Source organism: Capsicum annuum, chromosome 6 (assembly GCF_002878395.1).
Source record: "Capsicum annuum cultivar UCD-10X-F1 chromosome 6, UCD10Xv1.1, whole genome shotgun sequence".
Lineage (NCBI taxonomy): Eukaryota > Viridiplantae > Streptophyta > Magnoliopsida > Solanales > Solanaceae > Capsicum > Capsicum annuum.
The window spans coordinates 191,005,700-191,023,105 of NC_061116.1; the positions used below are offsets into that span (position 1 = coordinate 191,005,700).

A 17,406-nucleotide genomic window follows, 5' to 3' on the forward strand; every position below is an offset into this window, starting at 1 on the left:
GTTTATGAAGAGCAAGGAGTTCAAGCTGACTGGATTTTTTGATAGTGATTGGGGAGGCTCAATCAATGACATGAAAAGCATCTCTAGATATTATTTCAGTCTTGGTGCAGAAATGTTTTTATGGAGCTCCAAAAAAATAAGAAACTGTAGCTCAATCGACTGATGAGGCTGAATTTGTTGCTGCAACAGTTATTGTAAATCAAGACATCTGGTTGAGAAAAATTTTGACTGATTTAAATCTAAAGTAGAGGCGAAGCACGGAGATTTTTGTTGACAATTAAGCTGCAATTGCAATTTTCAATAATCCAGTATTTCACGGCAAAACAAAGCATTTCAATATCACATTATTTTTTTGTGAGAGAAGTACAAAAAAGTGGTGATGTGGTTCTTTGTTTCTGTAAAGCAGAAGATCAAGTTGCAGATATCCTCACCAAAGCCACTGAGCAAGTTCGAAAGCTTCAGAAAAAAATTTGGTGTTTGCAACATCTAAACAAGGAGGAGTGTTAATGCACGTGTTTAAGAAGCTGCCACACGTTTTATTTATTGTTTTGAATGTTCCAAAGTAGTTTCCTAGTCTTTAGGAGTTAGTTACTCCATGATTCAACATGTTAATATTTGTTGCTTGATTTTAGGATATTAGTTGGAGTTTCGGTATTTTTTAAGTCTTTAAGGGTAATTCTGAAAAAATAGAATGATATGCTTCTTAAGTATAAGTTGTGTGTGTTATCTTTCTCTCTTTTCTTCTAAAACCAACTTAATTTTACTGCAAAACAGCAACATTACTAGTCTAGAAATCTGGCTGTTGTCACCTCTTATCCTTAGCCCAACCTCAATGTTGAACTTTATAGATCTAATTTTTCGTAGTGAGTTTATTTGAATTCATTACTCTCGATTCAAATCATGTGTTCACGTTCTAAAAAGCCTTTAAGATTTATCAGTATAACAAATTGCACTCACACCGACTCTTAATTGAACAAAGATTAACAAAAAGAGTTGTCATCTTCATTGATTTCAAAAGTGATTGTGATTGGATTCTGAGCACGAAGCATTAACTTCACCAATTTTAAATCACAATTATTATTTTTTTTTCTTTCAAAAAGAAAATAAATTAAAATGCAAAAATTCAAAACGTACAAAAATTGCTTTTATTATCTAAGTAACAAAAATATAGTATTTACATGCCAGGAGTCTATCTACATCCTTTATTTTTGATAAATCTAGTTATGATAGTATTTTTAGGGGTCGTTTGACGTGAGGTATAACTTATAAAATTTAATAAATTGTTGGGGTTTATGTTGTTTATACATTATTTTATCCTGCGTTTTGTTGGAGTTGTAACTGTCACACGATTATTTATTCCATCATTTATATATATTATTGTGATGGAATAAATTATCCCATATATATGGTGAGATAACTAATACCGAAATTAATTATTCGAGAATAATTCTTTTCCAACTAATCGACCCCTAAATTATTGAAAAACGTTGTGCATATAAATTACGATCAAATATATATTCAAGAGGATATTCTAAAAAAGATTATTCTCAAATACCTTAAAGATAGAAAATGGAATATATAACATATGTCCATCACATTCTTGACGTACTAGACAAATGATATATCCAAGACGTAAAGTATATGCATGAAATGAATTTCTCATTTATAGAGCCGTTAGGCCCATGAGACTTTAATTGGCAGAAATGGTTTTCTATATTTTAACAAACTTTTGTTTTTTTAAGTTTTATATCTTTTTATAAGAAGAAAATATCTTTTTTACACCTAAGATATTTGAGAAAGTTATTTTTTTGCCTATTGAATTTGTAAGAGGACAAAAGATAGTTTCCTCGACATTAACCCACAAACAATTCCCTCAAACAAATAAATGAAGCTTCCCAATCTTTTTGTTTTTTTGGACCTATGGAAGAATATATATATTGTTATTTCCCACAATATAGTCAGGTATGCAGAATCTGTATATTACAACAACAACTTTAACTCGAGTTTAAGTATAAACAAGAACACAATGAAGTATCAAATACCCTCAACACAAGATCAAAATAACCTTTCCAAGAGGTGTATTTATTTTTCAGAAAATAAAGATGAAACAGAAATTTAATAGGCCAAGTTGCCCGAGTTCACGGAGTTTCCTTAAGGAAATAATTCCCCTCACTGTACCCAAGGTTGTGGAATTTTTTCTCCCAGAATAAAATGGCCAACAATCCAACTATAGCGGTACCTCAAATAGTCAGATTCTACGAACGCACTCAACGGTTTTTATGATCACACAGAGTATTTTGATGACAAGAAGAATTTTTTTTTAATTCAGAAAATTTCGTATGCAAACCTGTGGATGAAACCAGGTTTTTATAGTCACAAGATGCCTATTTTGAAAAGTGGCAAAGGTTCATCTAAAAGGTGTAACCTTTTCTGAAAGTTCATGTCTATTCGTCCAAACATTGTGACTGTTCTGAATAGGTATGCCATTTCGTGAATAAGTGTGTCAGTTCATTGAAACAATGCATCAGTTCTGAAGCAGTGCATCAGTTTACTGAAATAGTGCATCAGTTCAGTTTCGAAACTGTACACCATTTCAGTGAAAAATTGCATCAGTTCGAAAATTTATCTGAAGCATCTGTTCGAAATAGCTTCTGCATACATGCTTTCGTTGCTTTTGTAATGAAACTGAAATCATATAAATAGAGTAATATTTACTGCGTTACTATTGGTATTTTCAGAATTCAAATAAATTTTGTTTAAAAAGATAGATCTCATCGATCCAAATCCAAATTCGAGCCGAGCGAGAGACAACGACAACAGCGCGAGGCATCTTTTATTTCTTGCCTCACTTACCATGTGGAGTAAGTGTTCATCATTATAAACACTTCAAAGTTTCTTTCTCCCACCAATGTGGGAGAATTAGTGAACTTTCCAATTTTGGGAGTACACTTTCCAAATTGGTGTCTTCTCTTCTCCACCATTTTTTTCCTCCATTTTCCATTCACACTTTTATGAACCCAACATATATATATTTCTTGTCTAAAGCAAGTGCAGAAAAAAATAATAATAAAGAGACTTCCATGATATCTTTCTTTCTCAACACATCTTTCATTGAGTTGTTATTGAGAATAACACGACTTGCCAAACAACTTGAAGATTGTTCAACTTATTCTTTTAAATTGAAGTTTCCTCCATATAGGCTTTTAATACGCAAAAACCTATGGCTTCTATTAATTCAGAATCGCGGTAGGTAGACCTACTAAGGGGTGCCCCACAAAGGGCAGGGGCGGAGCTACATGTAGGATAGGGGGTTAATTTGAACCCCTTCAACAGAAAATTATACTATATCTATATAGTTAAAATTATTTTTTTATGTATATTTAGTAGATGTTGAACCGCCTTCGATTAATTCGTATATTCACTTGTGAACCGCTTGATGAAAATCCTAGCTCCGCCACTGATAGAAGGTTACGACAGAATGGAGATTTTCTTGGCCGAAAGCATTAGATAGCTTCTATAAGTTTAGAATCGCGTTAGGTAGACATACTAAGGGGTGCCCTCTAGAGGGTTACGAGGGAATATAGAATTTCTTGGTCTAAAGCATTAGATCCTGAATTATTTAATTAAATTGGTGTATTTACGATATACTCAATGCCTAAAGGAACTATTAAAAAAAACAAGAGAAGCATTTAGTTTTGTAGTCCTGAAAAATTTTCAAGATTGAATATTTGGCACCAGATGAAAAGTACCAAGATTTTCATACTTTTTATTTTTTGGGGCAAAATACAAGTAGAAGAATTAAAGTACTTAATGTTATAAACTAATAAAGAATAAAGAAGAAGAGTAGAGAGAGAATAGAAAGTAATTTTTATTTCTCTTGAGGGATAATTATAATGAGGGAGGCCCCTTTATTTATAGAACAAAACTAACCTTGGGGTTTGTAACTTTTCCATAAATAGACATACATAATATATGGTAAAACAGGTATTCACTATATATGGTAAAATAGACATTCACTATATAACACTCCCCCTTGAATATCTAATTGATAGATAATAAGCATATATGTTGCCTCATTAAAAACCTTATAAGGAAAACCTAGTGGGATAAACCTCGTAAGGAAAAAAGAGTACAACGCGTATTAACTCCCCCTAATGAGAACATCCTTGAACCTTTGCATTCCGATCTTGTGCACCATCTTCTTGAAAGTTGCAGTTGGAAAGGACTTGGTGAATAAATCAGCCACATTAATTGTCACTTGGACGAATCTGTTGTACGTTAATATCACCATTCTTTTGAAGCTCATGTGTCTAGAAAAGTTTTGGCGAAATGTGCTTCGTTCTATCTTCTTTTATGAATTCTCCCTTAAGTTGTGCTATGCATGCTGCATTATCTTCATATAAAGTCGTGGGTACTTTGTCACATTTCAAACCATATTTTTCTCGAATGAGATGTATCATGGACCTCAACCATACACATTCTCGGCTAGCTTCATGAATAGCTATTATCTCATCATGGTTCAATGAGGTGGCTATGATAGACTGCTCTGTATATCTCCAAGATATGAAAGTATCCTCATATGTAAACATAAAGCTTATTTGAGATCGAGCTTTATACGGGTCAGATAAATACTCAACATCAGCATAATCAACAAGATCGGGACTACAATTTTTAGAATAGAATAAGCTTATATATTTGATCACATTTTTTATGTCTCCTAGTAGGAGCAGAACTATATATACCTTGCTAATAAATTGACCGAAAAAGACTATGTCATTCCTTGTAGTATTTACAAGATACATTTTATCAAGTGACATTATTCAATATTTCATGTGTGACATCTTCAAGTGTGTGGAGTGCAAATCAAATAGGTTTTCACTTACCAAGATGCACCCTTTCATGTTACGTGATAAATGTTTCTACGTCAGCATGCTTAAATAAACGTAGAATTCAGATCCTCATAAACTTTCACAACATTACGCAAATATTGTATCAAAGATATTGATGATATATCATTTCGTATCGGTTCACAATGAGACATAACATTTTGAGATCTCATCACTTCATTATTTTCAGGTACCTGAACCTCTCATAAGGTTTCATGAAGTGATGCCGTATGCTCTTCAAGAACACATTACCTTCTTATTATGATTATTTGCTCCGTATTCTTTTCGAGAATTATTTCATTTGAAACCGATTGGCTTATCACGCTTCATACATGTATAGACTTTGTCCTTTAGGGACACAAAATAGGAGCACTTGCAGTTTAAATATGAGATGTTTTCGACATTTGACTTGAATTATCTTTTGAATGAGGATCTGACGATAATTCCTAACATATTTCATGACTGCTTATAATCTCCCTCTTATGTTAGGAAAACTAACATACATCCTCCATATTATTTGAGGAATCCATTTTTATGCATTATGGTATATTCATTAATCGTATACCGCACAACAATACTATTATATGGACAACGTATGGTTTCTGACTCAGAACCAACTTTGAGGGGAAATTAATCATAATTTATTGGTTTAATGCATACAAGTAATTTTGTATATAATATTTCAAACCAACACATGAAGTTTTTATTCTCAATGGTTTAACATTTATTGAAGGCATTCGACGCTAAACCGTCATCATCAAGATGAATTATCTTAATTATACAATTTGAAAGTTATGCTCTTAACTCAATTTTATTAAGCAAGCAACTTTATAAATGTCAAACTGCAGGTTGACAATAAATGTACATGTGATCATCTTATTGATTTTCAACATATATATCACATGATAGGTGAACGAACTCATATTCATCTTTTATAATTTTCAGATTTTAAGGGATCCAATCCCAACATTAGTTGGTCCAACCAACTTATCATGAGAACAAGCAACATTAAAAACTCAGGAAGAATTTTTGAATTCTTCAATATATGTTTAATACTCAATATGCACATCTTCGGAATGTCATAATCGTTCATGTCAACTTATGAATTTATTTGTACTAGTAAACTCCAAGTTTATCATGACATGTGTCTTTTACTTTAGTAAACTTTTTGTTTACTGTGACATGAATTTTGCATCAATAAACAACAAATTCTTAGTTTATTATGGCATGTGATTTCATCATGCTTGGGTAACTTTTCACATTCATGTTTCTTACCACAGTAACTTGAAGATATTCAATCTTTCAATTATTCTACCTTTTTAGAGGTGAATTGTGATATCTTCACAATAAAGAATACGTTTAAGTGTATATACAGTCACATTCACCCCAGGGTATAAATCTGTATTCATAATAATTGAAATTTTTATTCCCAGGAATGGAATATAATGTTGCCTTAAACGTATCAAATTATAATAGCTATTACAAAAGAAAATTGAGGCATACATATGATTTATTGCTACCACATTCAATTCAAGGAATGGAGCATATTTAATGAGACATGTTTCATGACTTTTCACCAAATACTCATTATTTTGCCTTAGCCATCATAATATCATCAATATGGTGCATTGAGATTCAAACTCAACGTCTTAGCCATATAAAGGCGTCTTAGGCATAAATCGATGGGACTTGGACTCAACATATTATCATCTCTTTTGATGATATTGTTCTTGAGGAATAAATTTAAAACATAAATGGTTTCAAACCAATTATTTTTCCTCGAATCCAATAATAATTATATTATTAGTAGCAAAAGACAAGTAACATAAGAAATTACTAATCTTGAAATTACTTTAGATTTATAATCTCACCGTGTTTGATAGAGTCTCGTGCTGATAATGTGTATAAGCTAATAAAGAATAAAGAAGAAGAGTAGAGAGAGAATAAAGAGTAATTCTTATTTCTCTTGAGAGATGAATTACAATAAGAGAACCCTTTTATTTATAGGGGAAAGCTAATCTTAAGGTTTGTAACTTTTACATAAATAGATATATACAATATATAATAAAATAGACATCTGTATATGAAACATTTATAACACTTCATTAAAAAGTATTAGAATGTTTATATAATTAAAAGAATCAGGTGATGATGTGGAGACAGAAGAGGATTGATTGTTCGGAAATAAAGAAAAATAATAAGTTGAGGATGGAAAGGGCCTGCTTTTGGATCGAAGTGAGAAAATGAGTGGTATACATATATATTAGTTGGATTGAGCTCCTCTCCGTTTTTATTCTCTTTATTTTTTTTTAAATTCTTACTTAAATTAGAGACACATGATATAAATTAAAATGAATGATTAAGATTTGACTAATAAATATTTTATATATTTACTTCCAAAATTTTTAGTAATTCCATAACCATACTATAAAATTATTTTATTCATAAATATATTTTTTAAAAATTTTCTCTCTTCTTACTTTTTTTTTTCTAATCATGGTGTAACGAGACAAAAAATTACTCTATGATTAAAAAAAATATTTTATGGTTAAAAAAATTAATAGATACACCTTTATCATTTTAAATTTTTTATTATTTCTCCCTTTTTCAAATTTCGTAACTCTTATCATTTTTCCTCTTCATCCTAAAAAAAAGGGGAAAATGTCATAGGTAGCAATCTTAAATTCATAATTAGTAGTTTTATAGCAATTGTTTCATAATTATCTGAAATAACTACTAAAATACATATATAATAAGATTTACCGGCTTTTATTTTACTCAAATCAGTTGAGTTAAATAAGAAATAATTATCTCATATTTAAAGCAGTAGATTTCTTTCCCATAAATTACTCTTATTTAAATTAGTAAATTCCTTTTTCAAATCAAACTCACATATGAATTTTATTATCTTTATGATCTTCAATTCAAAATATCACTCTCTTATATCTCTAATTTTTTTTCTTGTTAGTTTTTTTCATCTTCATTTTTTTAATCATTTTATTTTTTTATTTTATTTTTTTTATTTTTTTATTTTTTTATTTTTTTCTTTCCACTTTATTTTCTCTCTTCTACTTCTCTTTTTTTTTCCTTTTCATTTTTTCCTTTATTTTTTTCTTTTTTATTTTTCTAATTTTTTCGTTTTCTTCTTCTTTTTTTCTATTTTTATTTTTTATTTCTTTTTTCTCTTTTATTTTTACACTTTTATTTCTACCTTCTATTTCTCTTTTTTCTTTTTTTTCTTTTTCACTTTTTTCGGATTTTTATTTTTCGTATTTGTCCTTTTTTTTTCATTTGTTTTACTCTTTTATCTTTATCTTCTATTTTTAAAAGACAAATATCCATATTACATATACATATTCAAAAAAAAATATAAAATAAATAGACATACAGATCTGCATATGTATTTACGGTAAAAAAATATACATATATATCTGCATATGTATTTACAGAAATACATATCTGACTCACATATATATACAAACATATAGGCCACAAAATCTCTATAACAAAAAGGACAACTACATACATATACATATAGGTAATCAAAAAATACATGATACATATCTTAAACAGTAAAAAAATAAATAAGTATATATGTTACCTTCTAAAATGACATAAAACAGTTCAAAGATAAATTCAATACCGTATAAAAATACATATGAATATACATTTGTATATATAAAATACAAATACATGCACATGCCCAAAAAAAATTTATAATACATTTATGACATAATACATCTGTCTAATTGCGCTTGAACTATACATTTCTTCTTCTTTATGTAGACACCACAAATATTCTTATGACAAAATCTTGTACTGCTCCTTTGACAACATCGCCTTAATACGTTCTTCAATATCATTGACTGTGTGACATTCTATATGTGGTGCAAATCTTGAAAGTATTGTTGCCATGAATATATGATCACGCGACACCTATACAACAAAATTATAACATAAAGTTATATTACATGTACTTTTCACAAAAAAATAACACAAAATACATAGTATGCATATGTTTTCTTTTACATAATACATATATATCTGCATATATATTTACGAAATACATATTTGTCCCATATTAAATAACAAATATAAAACACATATCTTAAACAGTTACAAAAATAACTATATGTACATATACATCTAGTTAATCAACAAAGTACAGAATACATATCTTAAAAATACAAACCTTGCCATATAAAAATATAAATACATGCACATGCCTAAATACACACATACACAAATGAAAATCCATAAGTCAATATATACAAATACAAATACTTCTTCAACTTTATCTTCTTACGAATCATATTCAAAAGAGTATTTAGTATTCGGACTTGAAATTTTTCAATGGAGAAAAAAAATATAAAAATATAAAATATATAGAATATGTGAAAGAGATAACATGCAGTAATTGTAACTTGTACCTTATTTTATGGAGCATAGTCTCTATCTATAATGTGAGAAAAATATGAAAAAAGGGTAAGAAATTGGAATGAAAATCTGCAAAATATGCTCTATTTAAAAAATAAATAAATAAAAGGTAAAGCAAGATAGGAAAGAGGTAAAGTGTTGGAATGAAAATAGAAGAAGTTACCAAGAAACAAATGTGTGTGTAGTGTCCCACCAAAATAATGTTACTTTTGTTATAAACTGTAAGTTTGACAAAGTATTGTTATTTATTGTAATTATAGTTTTAAGTATGTCACTTTCTGTAATTTTTTTCTTAGAATTAGCTATAAGAAAAATTGGCAAAGCCAAAATTATGACGACAATAATTCTTTTTCATAAATATGAATCTTTGAGTAGTAAATTATTATAATAATACGAGCATTATCGATATTATAATAAAAATATTCAATTAGCATAATTAAAAATAAACTTAATTGATCTACCAAAAAAAAAGAAACTTGATTATTAAAAATATTAAAGTTCACCATTTATACTCATAGCTAATTTAAAGAAAAAACATTTAATGATTAAAATGAAATTAAAAAATTAACTTAACTAAGTTGGAAGATATATGGTGAGTATGAAAATAAAACACAATGTAAAAAAAAAAAAAATCATAGAAATAGAGAGATTTTTTTCTTAAAAGTATATTTGTGGATAAAATAATTTTGTAATTCTAATAATTGTTGAAGTACTAAAATTTTGGACGCGAATAGGTAAAATATTTATTGTTCATATCATGGTTAGAATCTTAATTTAATTATTAAATCTTAACCATTTATTTTAACTCATGTCATGTGTCTCTTATCCAAGTAAAAACTTGAGAAAAATAAAGATAATAGAAATAGAGAGTAGCCGGATCCATATGTAATTGAAAGGATTAGTATTTTATATTTTCTTGTAAGTTTCATTTTACTGTGGCAGGCATTTAGAAGTTTGAAACAAAAAAAGGAAAAAAAAAAAAAAAAAAGGAGAGCTTTCTTGTTTCACGTGGGATCCTTTTATAAATCTTTAGTGTCCAGATTGGTTTAATTGTTTTGTCCAAGAATTTTCTATATGTCAGGTGGAAACTGAAATTGGTCCTAACATTTGTTTCCTACTATTGTCTTACTATTACTTTCGTAACCTTACATCCTTCGTATCGTTTATTACATGAGATAAAGTAAAAATATCTTTAAATTGAGTACTATATTTAAGCTAATCAATTGGTATTTGGTACTTATTGACTTGACTGATTCAGATTCATGTATGTATGGTTCATTTAATGGGAAAACCTCTTAAAAGGAATCTCTATTTCTACACCCGAATTCACTTGGTCGACTATTTCAAATTCACGCATAGAAAGGCAGAAAGATCAAAGATGTTTGTTCTTAGAATTCAAATCCGACACCACTAATAAAGGACAAAGAAACCTTTGTCCTCCCATTTCACCTCAGGTTTACTCATTGATGATCATACAATATATGATGAAATTTCTAGCCTCTTGGACCGTAATTTGATACAATAATGCATAATAGTTGTGGAAAGAGACAACTGCTTTTTACAGGATTAAATAAGGAGAAAAGAAGATTAACAAGAGATACGCTAATTTAATGCAGTGAAGGAGGCTTACAACAATGATATCCTGCCTTAGCTGCCAACAGTAGATTCATTCGCAAGAACCGATGCCGTACTTCTTCAGTGGAATGCTCCATAATCTAACTAACTATCTTGATTAACTTAACTGGTGCTATTGATTATAGAATCTTATGAATCAAGCACGGCACACTTTCTATATCTCCTCCAATTTAAGAAGATGGATCAAACATTAATTTTGATTATCAGGTTCTTTCAACGTGCTAACAAGTAATCAAAACGTGATAAACATTTCATAGTTAATTTTAACATAGATTAAGTGAAATAACACTCAGTATCACACTTCAATATTTAATTGGACTTCTAATTGAAGGTCACATTAGAATCATACCAAACTTAGATATTACTGAACAATAATTTCATGAGTTTGGGGATTTATGTAAAAATGTTGGTGCTTGTTTGTAAATAACTGGATCAAGACTGGCCAAATATGTTTATCCATTATCAATTGCGGGACTACTTTAGACTATTTTTTTCTTGAGCCGAAGATCTAGCAAAAACAGTCTCTCTACCTCTAAAGTAGAGGTAAAATCCGCATATGTTTTACCCTCCTAGGCCCCACTTTGTGAAACTATAGTATGTTATCGATGATGATGATACTAAGAAATTAGATAATACTTCCGGACCAGTTTTCAGCTTCTGTATTTTTCTCTTTTTGCTTTAGACATTTGATTCAAAACTCACTGGCTCGACTAATTTGAAAGGACGCCTACCAAGTAAAAAACCGCTCTCTATAAAGTTCTTTTTCTATAACCGCCGTGCCTGGCCAGCTTGTGTGCACCTCGACTAATTCTACAAGATACCTACCACCCCTCCCACCAGCAACAGGTATCAAGTAACTCTATCCAGCAAGGCTAGAATAAATGGGAAGAAATCAACTAGTATTTATCTCCGTTGGCAATTGAACTTGAGACCTTCACTTATTGTCTGTGTTTTCAGATTATAGCAGATCACAAGTCTTGGTGTATTGGCTATAGCATAGACAACAAATATGTTCCATCATCAATCTGATCACAGGTCATTAGAAGGAAATCCTCATGACTAATTCATTAACAAAACTTGAATGTTTGCATTGCACTGTACTATTTCTATTACAGGGAAATCATTCAACAGTCATTTATGATACTTTTCTAAAGGACGACAGGCGATTCCAGTCACAATTAAATGGGGGCAGATGGCCCATAAATAGCAAAAACTATAACCAAGAAGGCTCAAAACCTCAGAGATACTGTGAAGGCGTGACCAAGACGACTCAATCAAGTGGCTCACACTGTCTGTTTCTTTGGTGGAGTGATGAACTTGGTAAGGACAAAACAGTCTGGTGGGGTAATATTTGTGTAGTAGTTTTGGATTTTATCAGTAACCTCGAATCCAAATTTCTTGTAGAAATTGATGGCATCTTCATTAATTGTGTGCACATGCAAATAAATATCGCTAACATTCTGCTTGGCACAAAGATCGAGGACATGATTCAACAGCTTTGTACCTGCACCAGAATAAGATGGTGAACAAAACGGGAAGCAGCTCAATACTATTAAGATGTATCAAGAAAGATGACATCACAGTTCAATACTATTGAGATGTATTGAGAAAGATGACATCGACTTGACACCGTCTTGCTATTCATTTTATCAGAGTTAAATAGCTTGTCAGAAGTTTCTGTTTTGTGTGGTGTAAATAAATGCCTTGCAATCAATTTCAATGATTAAATGGAAAAGCCAACATGAAGGTTTGATGCCATAATACTAAAACTCTGAGCAGTCAAAAGTGGAAAAGAACCATGGAAAATACGGAAACATTAACTTGAAACAAAGAGAGCTGGATAAGAGAGCACTTACCAGTACCTAACCCACGATATGGAGCCAAAACACCCAGAGTCATTATGTAAACACGAACAGGCCCACCTTCCTTCTTCTCAAGGCGACATGCAATTGAACCTACGCAGATATCATTGTAATATGCTGCAGGCACAAAAATTAAACACGGTAAGTTCTTTAAAGCACCTTCTGGCTGCGGACTTTTTAAATACAAATATCTATTAATGATTAAGAAAATGTCTAAATTATGGTTTCACCCAAGCTTTTATTTTGATTTCAGAAATCATTGTATCTGTCTTGAACTTCTCGATCGGTTTTGGTCAAAGTACCCTAAATCAATTGGCCATATCAACTAAACTAAATACAAGGTTCTAGATTCTTCAAAGTAATTCCCCACTTTCATTGGAAATATGATTAAACTTCAACTCTTCACTCAATAGTTGTGTCCAAAAGAAGGGGCATCTGAATAGTGATGGATGAGTACTTCTACAAGCACAGGCCATTTAAATGGTTTTCCATCTTTATACACATCAGAAACAAGCAAAAGAGGTGCATGGTGAATGTAGGACATTTAAGAAGAATATACATGCTATGATTTTTTCTACTACACACAGAGAGACGGAAGAAATGTGTCCTTCCCGCTTCTGCCAGTGATGAGCAAAGCGTTCTCTCCAAGTCCAAACGAAAAAAAAACTGTAAAGCACTTAAAGTTTCAGCAAAGGGAATACGAGAAAACACTACTTGCTCTACTAAGAACAGGATTAGATTTTATAGAACTAAATACATTACCTACATGTAAGAAGAATATACATGCTATGATTTTTTCTACTACACACAGAGAGACGGAAGAAATGTGTCCGCCCCGCTTCTGCCAGTGATGAGCAAAGCGTTTCTCTTCAAGTCCAAACGAAAAATAACTGCAAAGCACTTAAAGTTTCAGCAAAGGGAATTCGAGAAAACACTAGTTGCTCTAAAGTTGTTGCCATGTGACCAGGAGGTCACGGGTTCAAGCCTTGGAAACAGCCTCTGACAGAAATGCAAGGTAAGGCTACGTACAATACACCCTTGGGGTGGGGCCCTTCCCCGGACACCGTGCATAGCGGTAGCTTTAGTGCACTGAGCTGCCTTTTCTTAAAAAAAATACATTACCTACATGGATTGTCCAAAGGACTTCTCTAAAGGAATTTATAAAGGTCATGGGCAAGTTACCTGCCTTTTATATGTATTTGGGCCGGATGTTCAGATTCTTTCTGATCAGATTACAACCAACTTCTGGTAAACCAATCCCAATACTCATAATTCCGCATTAAAATTTACTTGTAAACCCAAATCAGGTTACACTTGTGAGATGTAATGAGCCATATAGTTGTCCCGCATGAGTGGTGTTAAGGGTTTCCAAAAGGGTTTATAAATGCCATGTGCTGCTCCACCTATCGCCTTAACTTTTTGGATTAGATGCTCAAATCGTTTTTTAACGTGATTCGTTGAAGGGCTTCTAAAAGGGTATGATTTCACACACTAGTTGTCCGACATGAGTAGTGTAAGGTATTCCAAACGGGTTTATAAATGTCTTGAAATACTTATCGTTAATCTTAGCTTTTGGGTTAGATGCTCAGTTTTTTCACATATTGTTGTTTGCTCGGGTACAACAAAGTAACTAAAGCATGTTTAAATGACTTGATTTCCTAGACAATGGAAACCAAAATCATTTGAAATGTTTTAGGAGAATCTAAATAGCCTAAAACCTATAACAATTTTTTTAAAAAGACCTAAACAGTCTGATTAACAGTAAGACGATGAAGATGGAGTTGTGTATGTTATACAAAGTGGGGAAAAAACATAGCATGTACAAATTCTAGAGTAACACTACAATTAGATGTGGAGATACAGCCCTTAGAGATGGTGTAGAGATATAACCTGTAGAGATGCAGATGCATATCACAAGATATATTTACCGTCAATGTCAACTTGTTAAGTTTCTTTTATTCCATTAACAGAGAGGAACATTTCTGCTTCTGTCTAAGTAGGAGATATAGCACCAGGTCTCCTGTATACATTTAACTTTCAAGTAAATAAGAAGGTCCTCTGAGAAGTTGCGTCCCCAAAAACTCAGAATTTAAAGACAAAATTGATACCTGTGCAAGCAGGCACTTTCACATTATATTTCTGCATTTCAAATTAATTATGCTATTCTCCATACTGAGGTAGGTAAATTTAACATCTACTTTTGTAAAATATGAGGTTTTTCTCATTGTTATACTTCACTATGTAAGCACAAGAAAAGGGTGCAGGTTTCATACTGTATCATGAGCACTGGTCTAACGGTCGTGAGATGATTTCCTTTCTAAAGAATATTGCTACAATATTGAAGTCGTATACTTTTTCAGTATATAGAGAATTAACCAGACTGTAACAGTTCGGCAATACAGACTGAAAACAACTACAGCAGATTCCACCCAAGCAATCAGCAGAAGGGGAAAGAAAGACCAGAGTACCAACGACAACCTATAACAACCAAGTACATCAAGTAACAGAAGAGCGGCCCAAAGGACATCACTACAATTAAACAGTTCATTCACTTCAGAGAGTAATATGTTTATTCAAATGTACCAGAGTGTAAAACTACCACATACAGAATAAAAACCACATTAATTAAACTTAGCTCATCCAAGAAACAATTCCTTTGGAAAAGCCTCAATTTCCTTCCCCTTTTCTTTTCTGGAGCCATTCTTGTGATGAGCTACAAAAACAAACCCAAATTAGCCCAGAATGGATATAGCAGATTCATATAACCAAACCAGCTATTTTGGGATTGAGGCGCAACTGTCGGTATACCCTTATTGTGAGTCGTAACACTGCATAAGCATTGTAGTTCCCTCGTATTAGTTTGACATCTACCTATGGTTTCTCAGTCCATTTGCTTTCACCAGCTCATTCCTGTAATTGCTCCACTGAAAATAGACTAGAAACTGTCATAACTACTACTACTACTACTATCTCCATTAGACTTCAAAATGTTATTCTAAACTTAAATGTCAACCCAAAAAGATGGAAGAGGCAAAGCCTTCCAAATAAGCTCGTACGAGGTAAAATAGGTGTGTCTATTAACTCTACACATTGCTATCCTCCAAAAGAAGTACTAATTTCTTTTTGATAACTTTGGTGTCCGGACTAGCTTGTGTTCAATTGGACTAATTCCACGGGGTACCTATCACCTCCCAGGCTCCCACCAGCCACCAACAATAAAAAAGGCACTAATTTTGGAGGATCCAACACGCAACCATCAGCATTTTAGAACAGTCCATGGTTGCCCCATTAGCTCATTGTGTCATTTTATACAACACTATTACTATTCGGAGAATCAAAAAACCTTCTTTTCTGAAAAATTTCAAACCTCTGTAACTTCTAATTTTAAAAAATCAAACCTTTCTAAAAATAAAAGGGAAAAAAAGTTCTCTTTTTTTTAATAGTTCCCCACTATGTTACAAACAAATCTACATCCAAATTCACACTGACCATTACAATTTTGACCCTGGTAATCCAAATAGTTCATTGGCAAGAAATATCTCAAGTTAAAATCCCAACAGAGACCAAAAAAAAATAAAAATCAAGAAAACCAATTGGGCACCTAGTATTAAGCGAAAAAAAGAACCCCAAGAAATCAGAAAACGAACCTAGCCTGGTGAAATCACCGGAAGCAATGGCATCAGTGTAATACTTATCATTATATCTTACTGGGAAAATAGCAGTGTTGATTTTCTTGAGTTGCATTATGTTCTTGTCCCTTACACCATCTAATGAAATAGGCACTTCACGTCCTCCTGCCCCCATTATTATTGATAATGGTGATGGTGAGTATTGATCTGTAATAGGTGGAGGAAGAACGCACAAGAACGGAAGGATATTAGGTGAAGTGTGAGAGAGAGTAGTCAAATGCAAAAAGAAATACTCTAGCTGCTATCTTTTGACAAATGGAAATGGAAACATCATTTCTTTTCTATGGGCTACAACCTAACTTATTTATTGTGGTACAAAAATTCCTACTCTCCTATTTGTTTATTTATTGACAATCAACAACTTATTTTATTAATGCATACATGATTTTCAACTTCAATTTCAAAAATTATTATTTTCGTAGTCAAACAAGAATGTAAAAATGAACTAGAGAAATTAGATAACTTGTGTGCTATCATGTTTCAAGATCTAGAAATATGATAAATGTTCCTAGATCTTGAAATTAATCTATCTTGCCTTAAACTTATTAATCTTTAATTTTTCCTGCACATTTTTATCTTTTCAGACTCGATTTGCTTAGTATTAATTTAGAGAAATTTTGACTCGCCCGATATATTTGTGTAATATTATTCAGAATTTATTGCAGCATAGAAAAAAAATTGATAGCTAATGAGGAGGATAGAGTATATATGTGGGTCTGTGTGCTGTATTTTTTTATAACATATATTATACCTTGTCGTTATAAGATATAATTTATTGGATGTGACTTGCCTCATAAAATATAACTAGTGAAATATTATGATACACAATTATTGAAAGTCTGAAGTGTGAAACCACAAAGTTTCTTTTACTTAATAGTGGTATCCTTACCAACTCCA

The 17,406-nt window shown here is 31.6% G+C and overlaps 1 protein-coding gene across 1 annotated transcript; it reads right to left on the reverse strand.

Annotated features, from left to right (window-relative positions):
- Positions 1-11,997: 11,997 nt before the first annotated feature.
- LOC107872811 (N-alpha-acetyltransferase 50) lies at positions 11,998-17,074 on the reverse strand. Its single transcript, XM_016719425.2, has 3 exons — positions 16,468-17,074; positions 12,815-12,937; positions 11,998-12,462 (listed from the first exon to the last, which is right to left on the reverse strand). Exons 1-3 carry the CDS (start codon positions 16,622-16,624, stop codon positions 12,242-12,244), a joined length of 501 nt encoding a protein of 166 aa, XP_016574911.1. The 5' UTR covers positions 16,625-17,074; the 3' UTR covers positions 11,998-12,241.
- Positions 17,075-17,406: the final 332 nt, after the last annotated feature.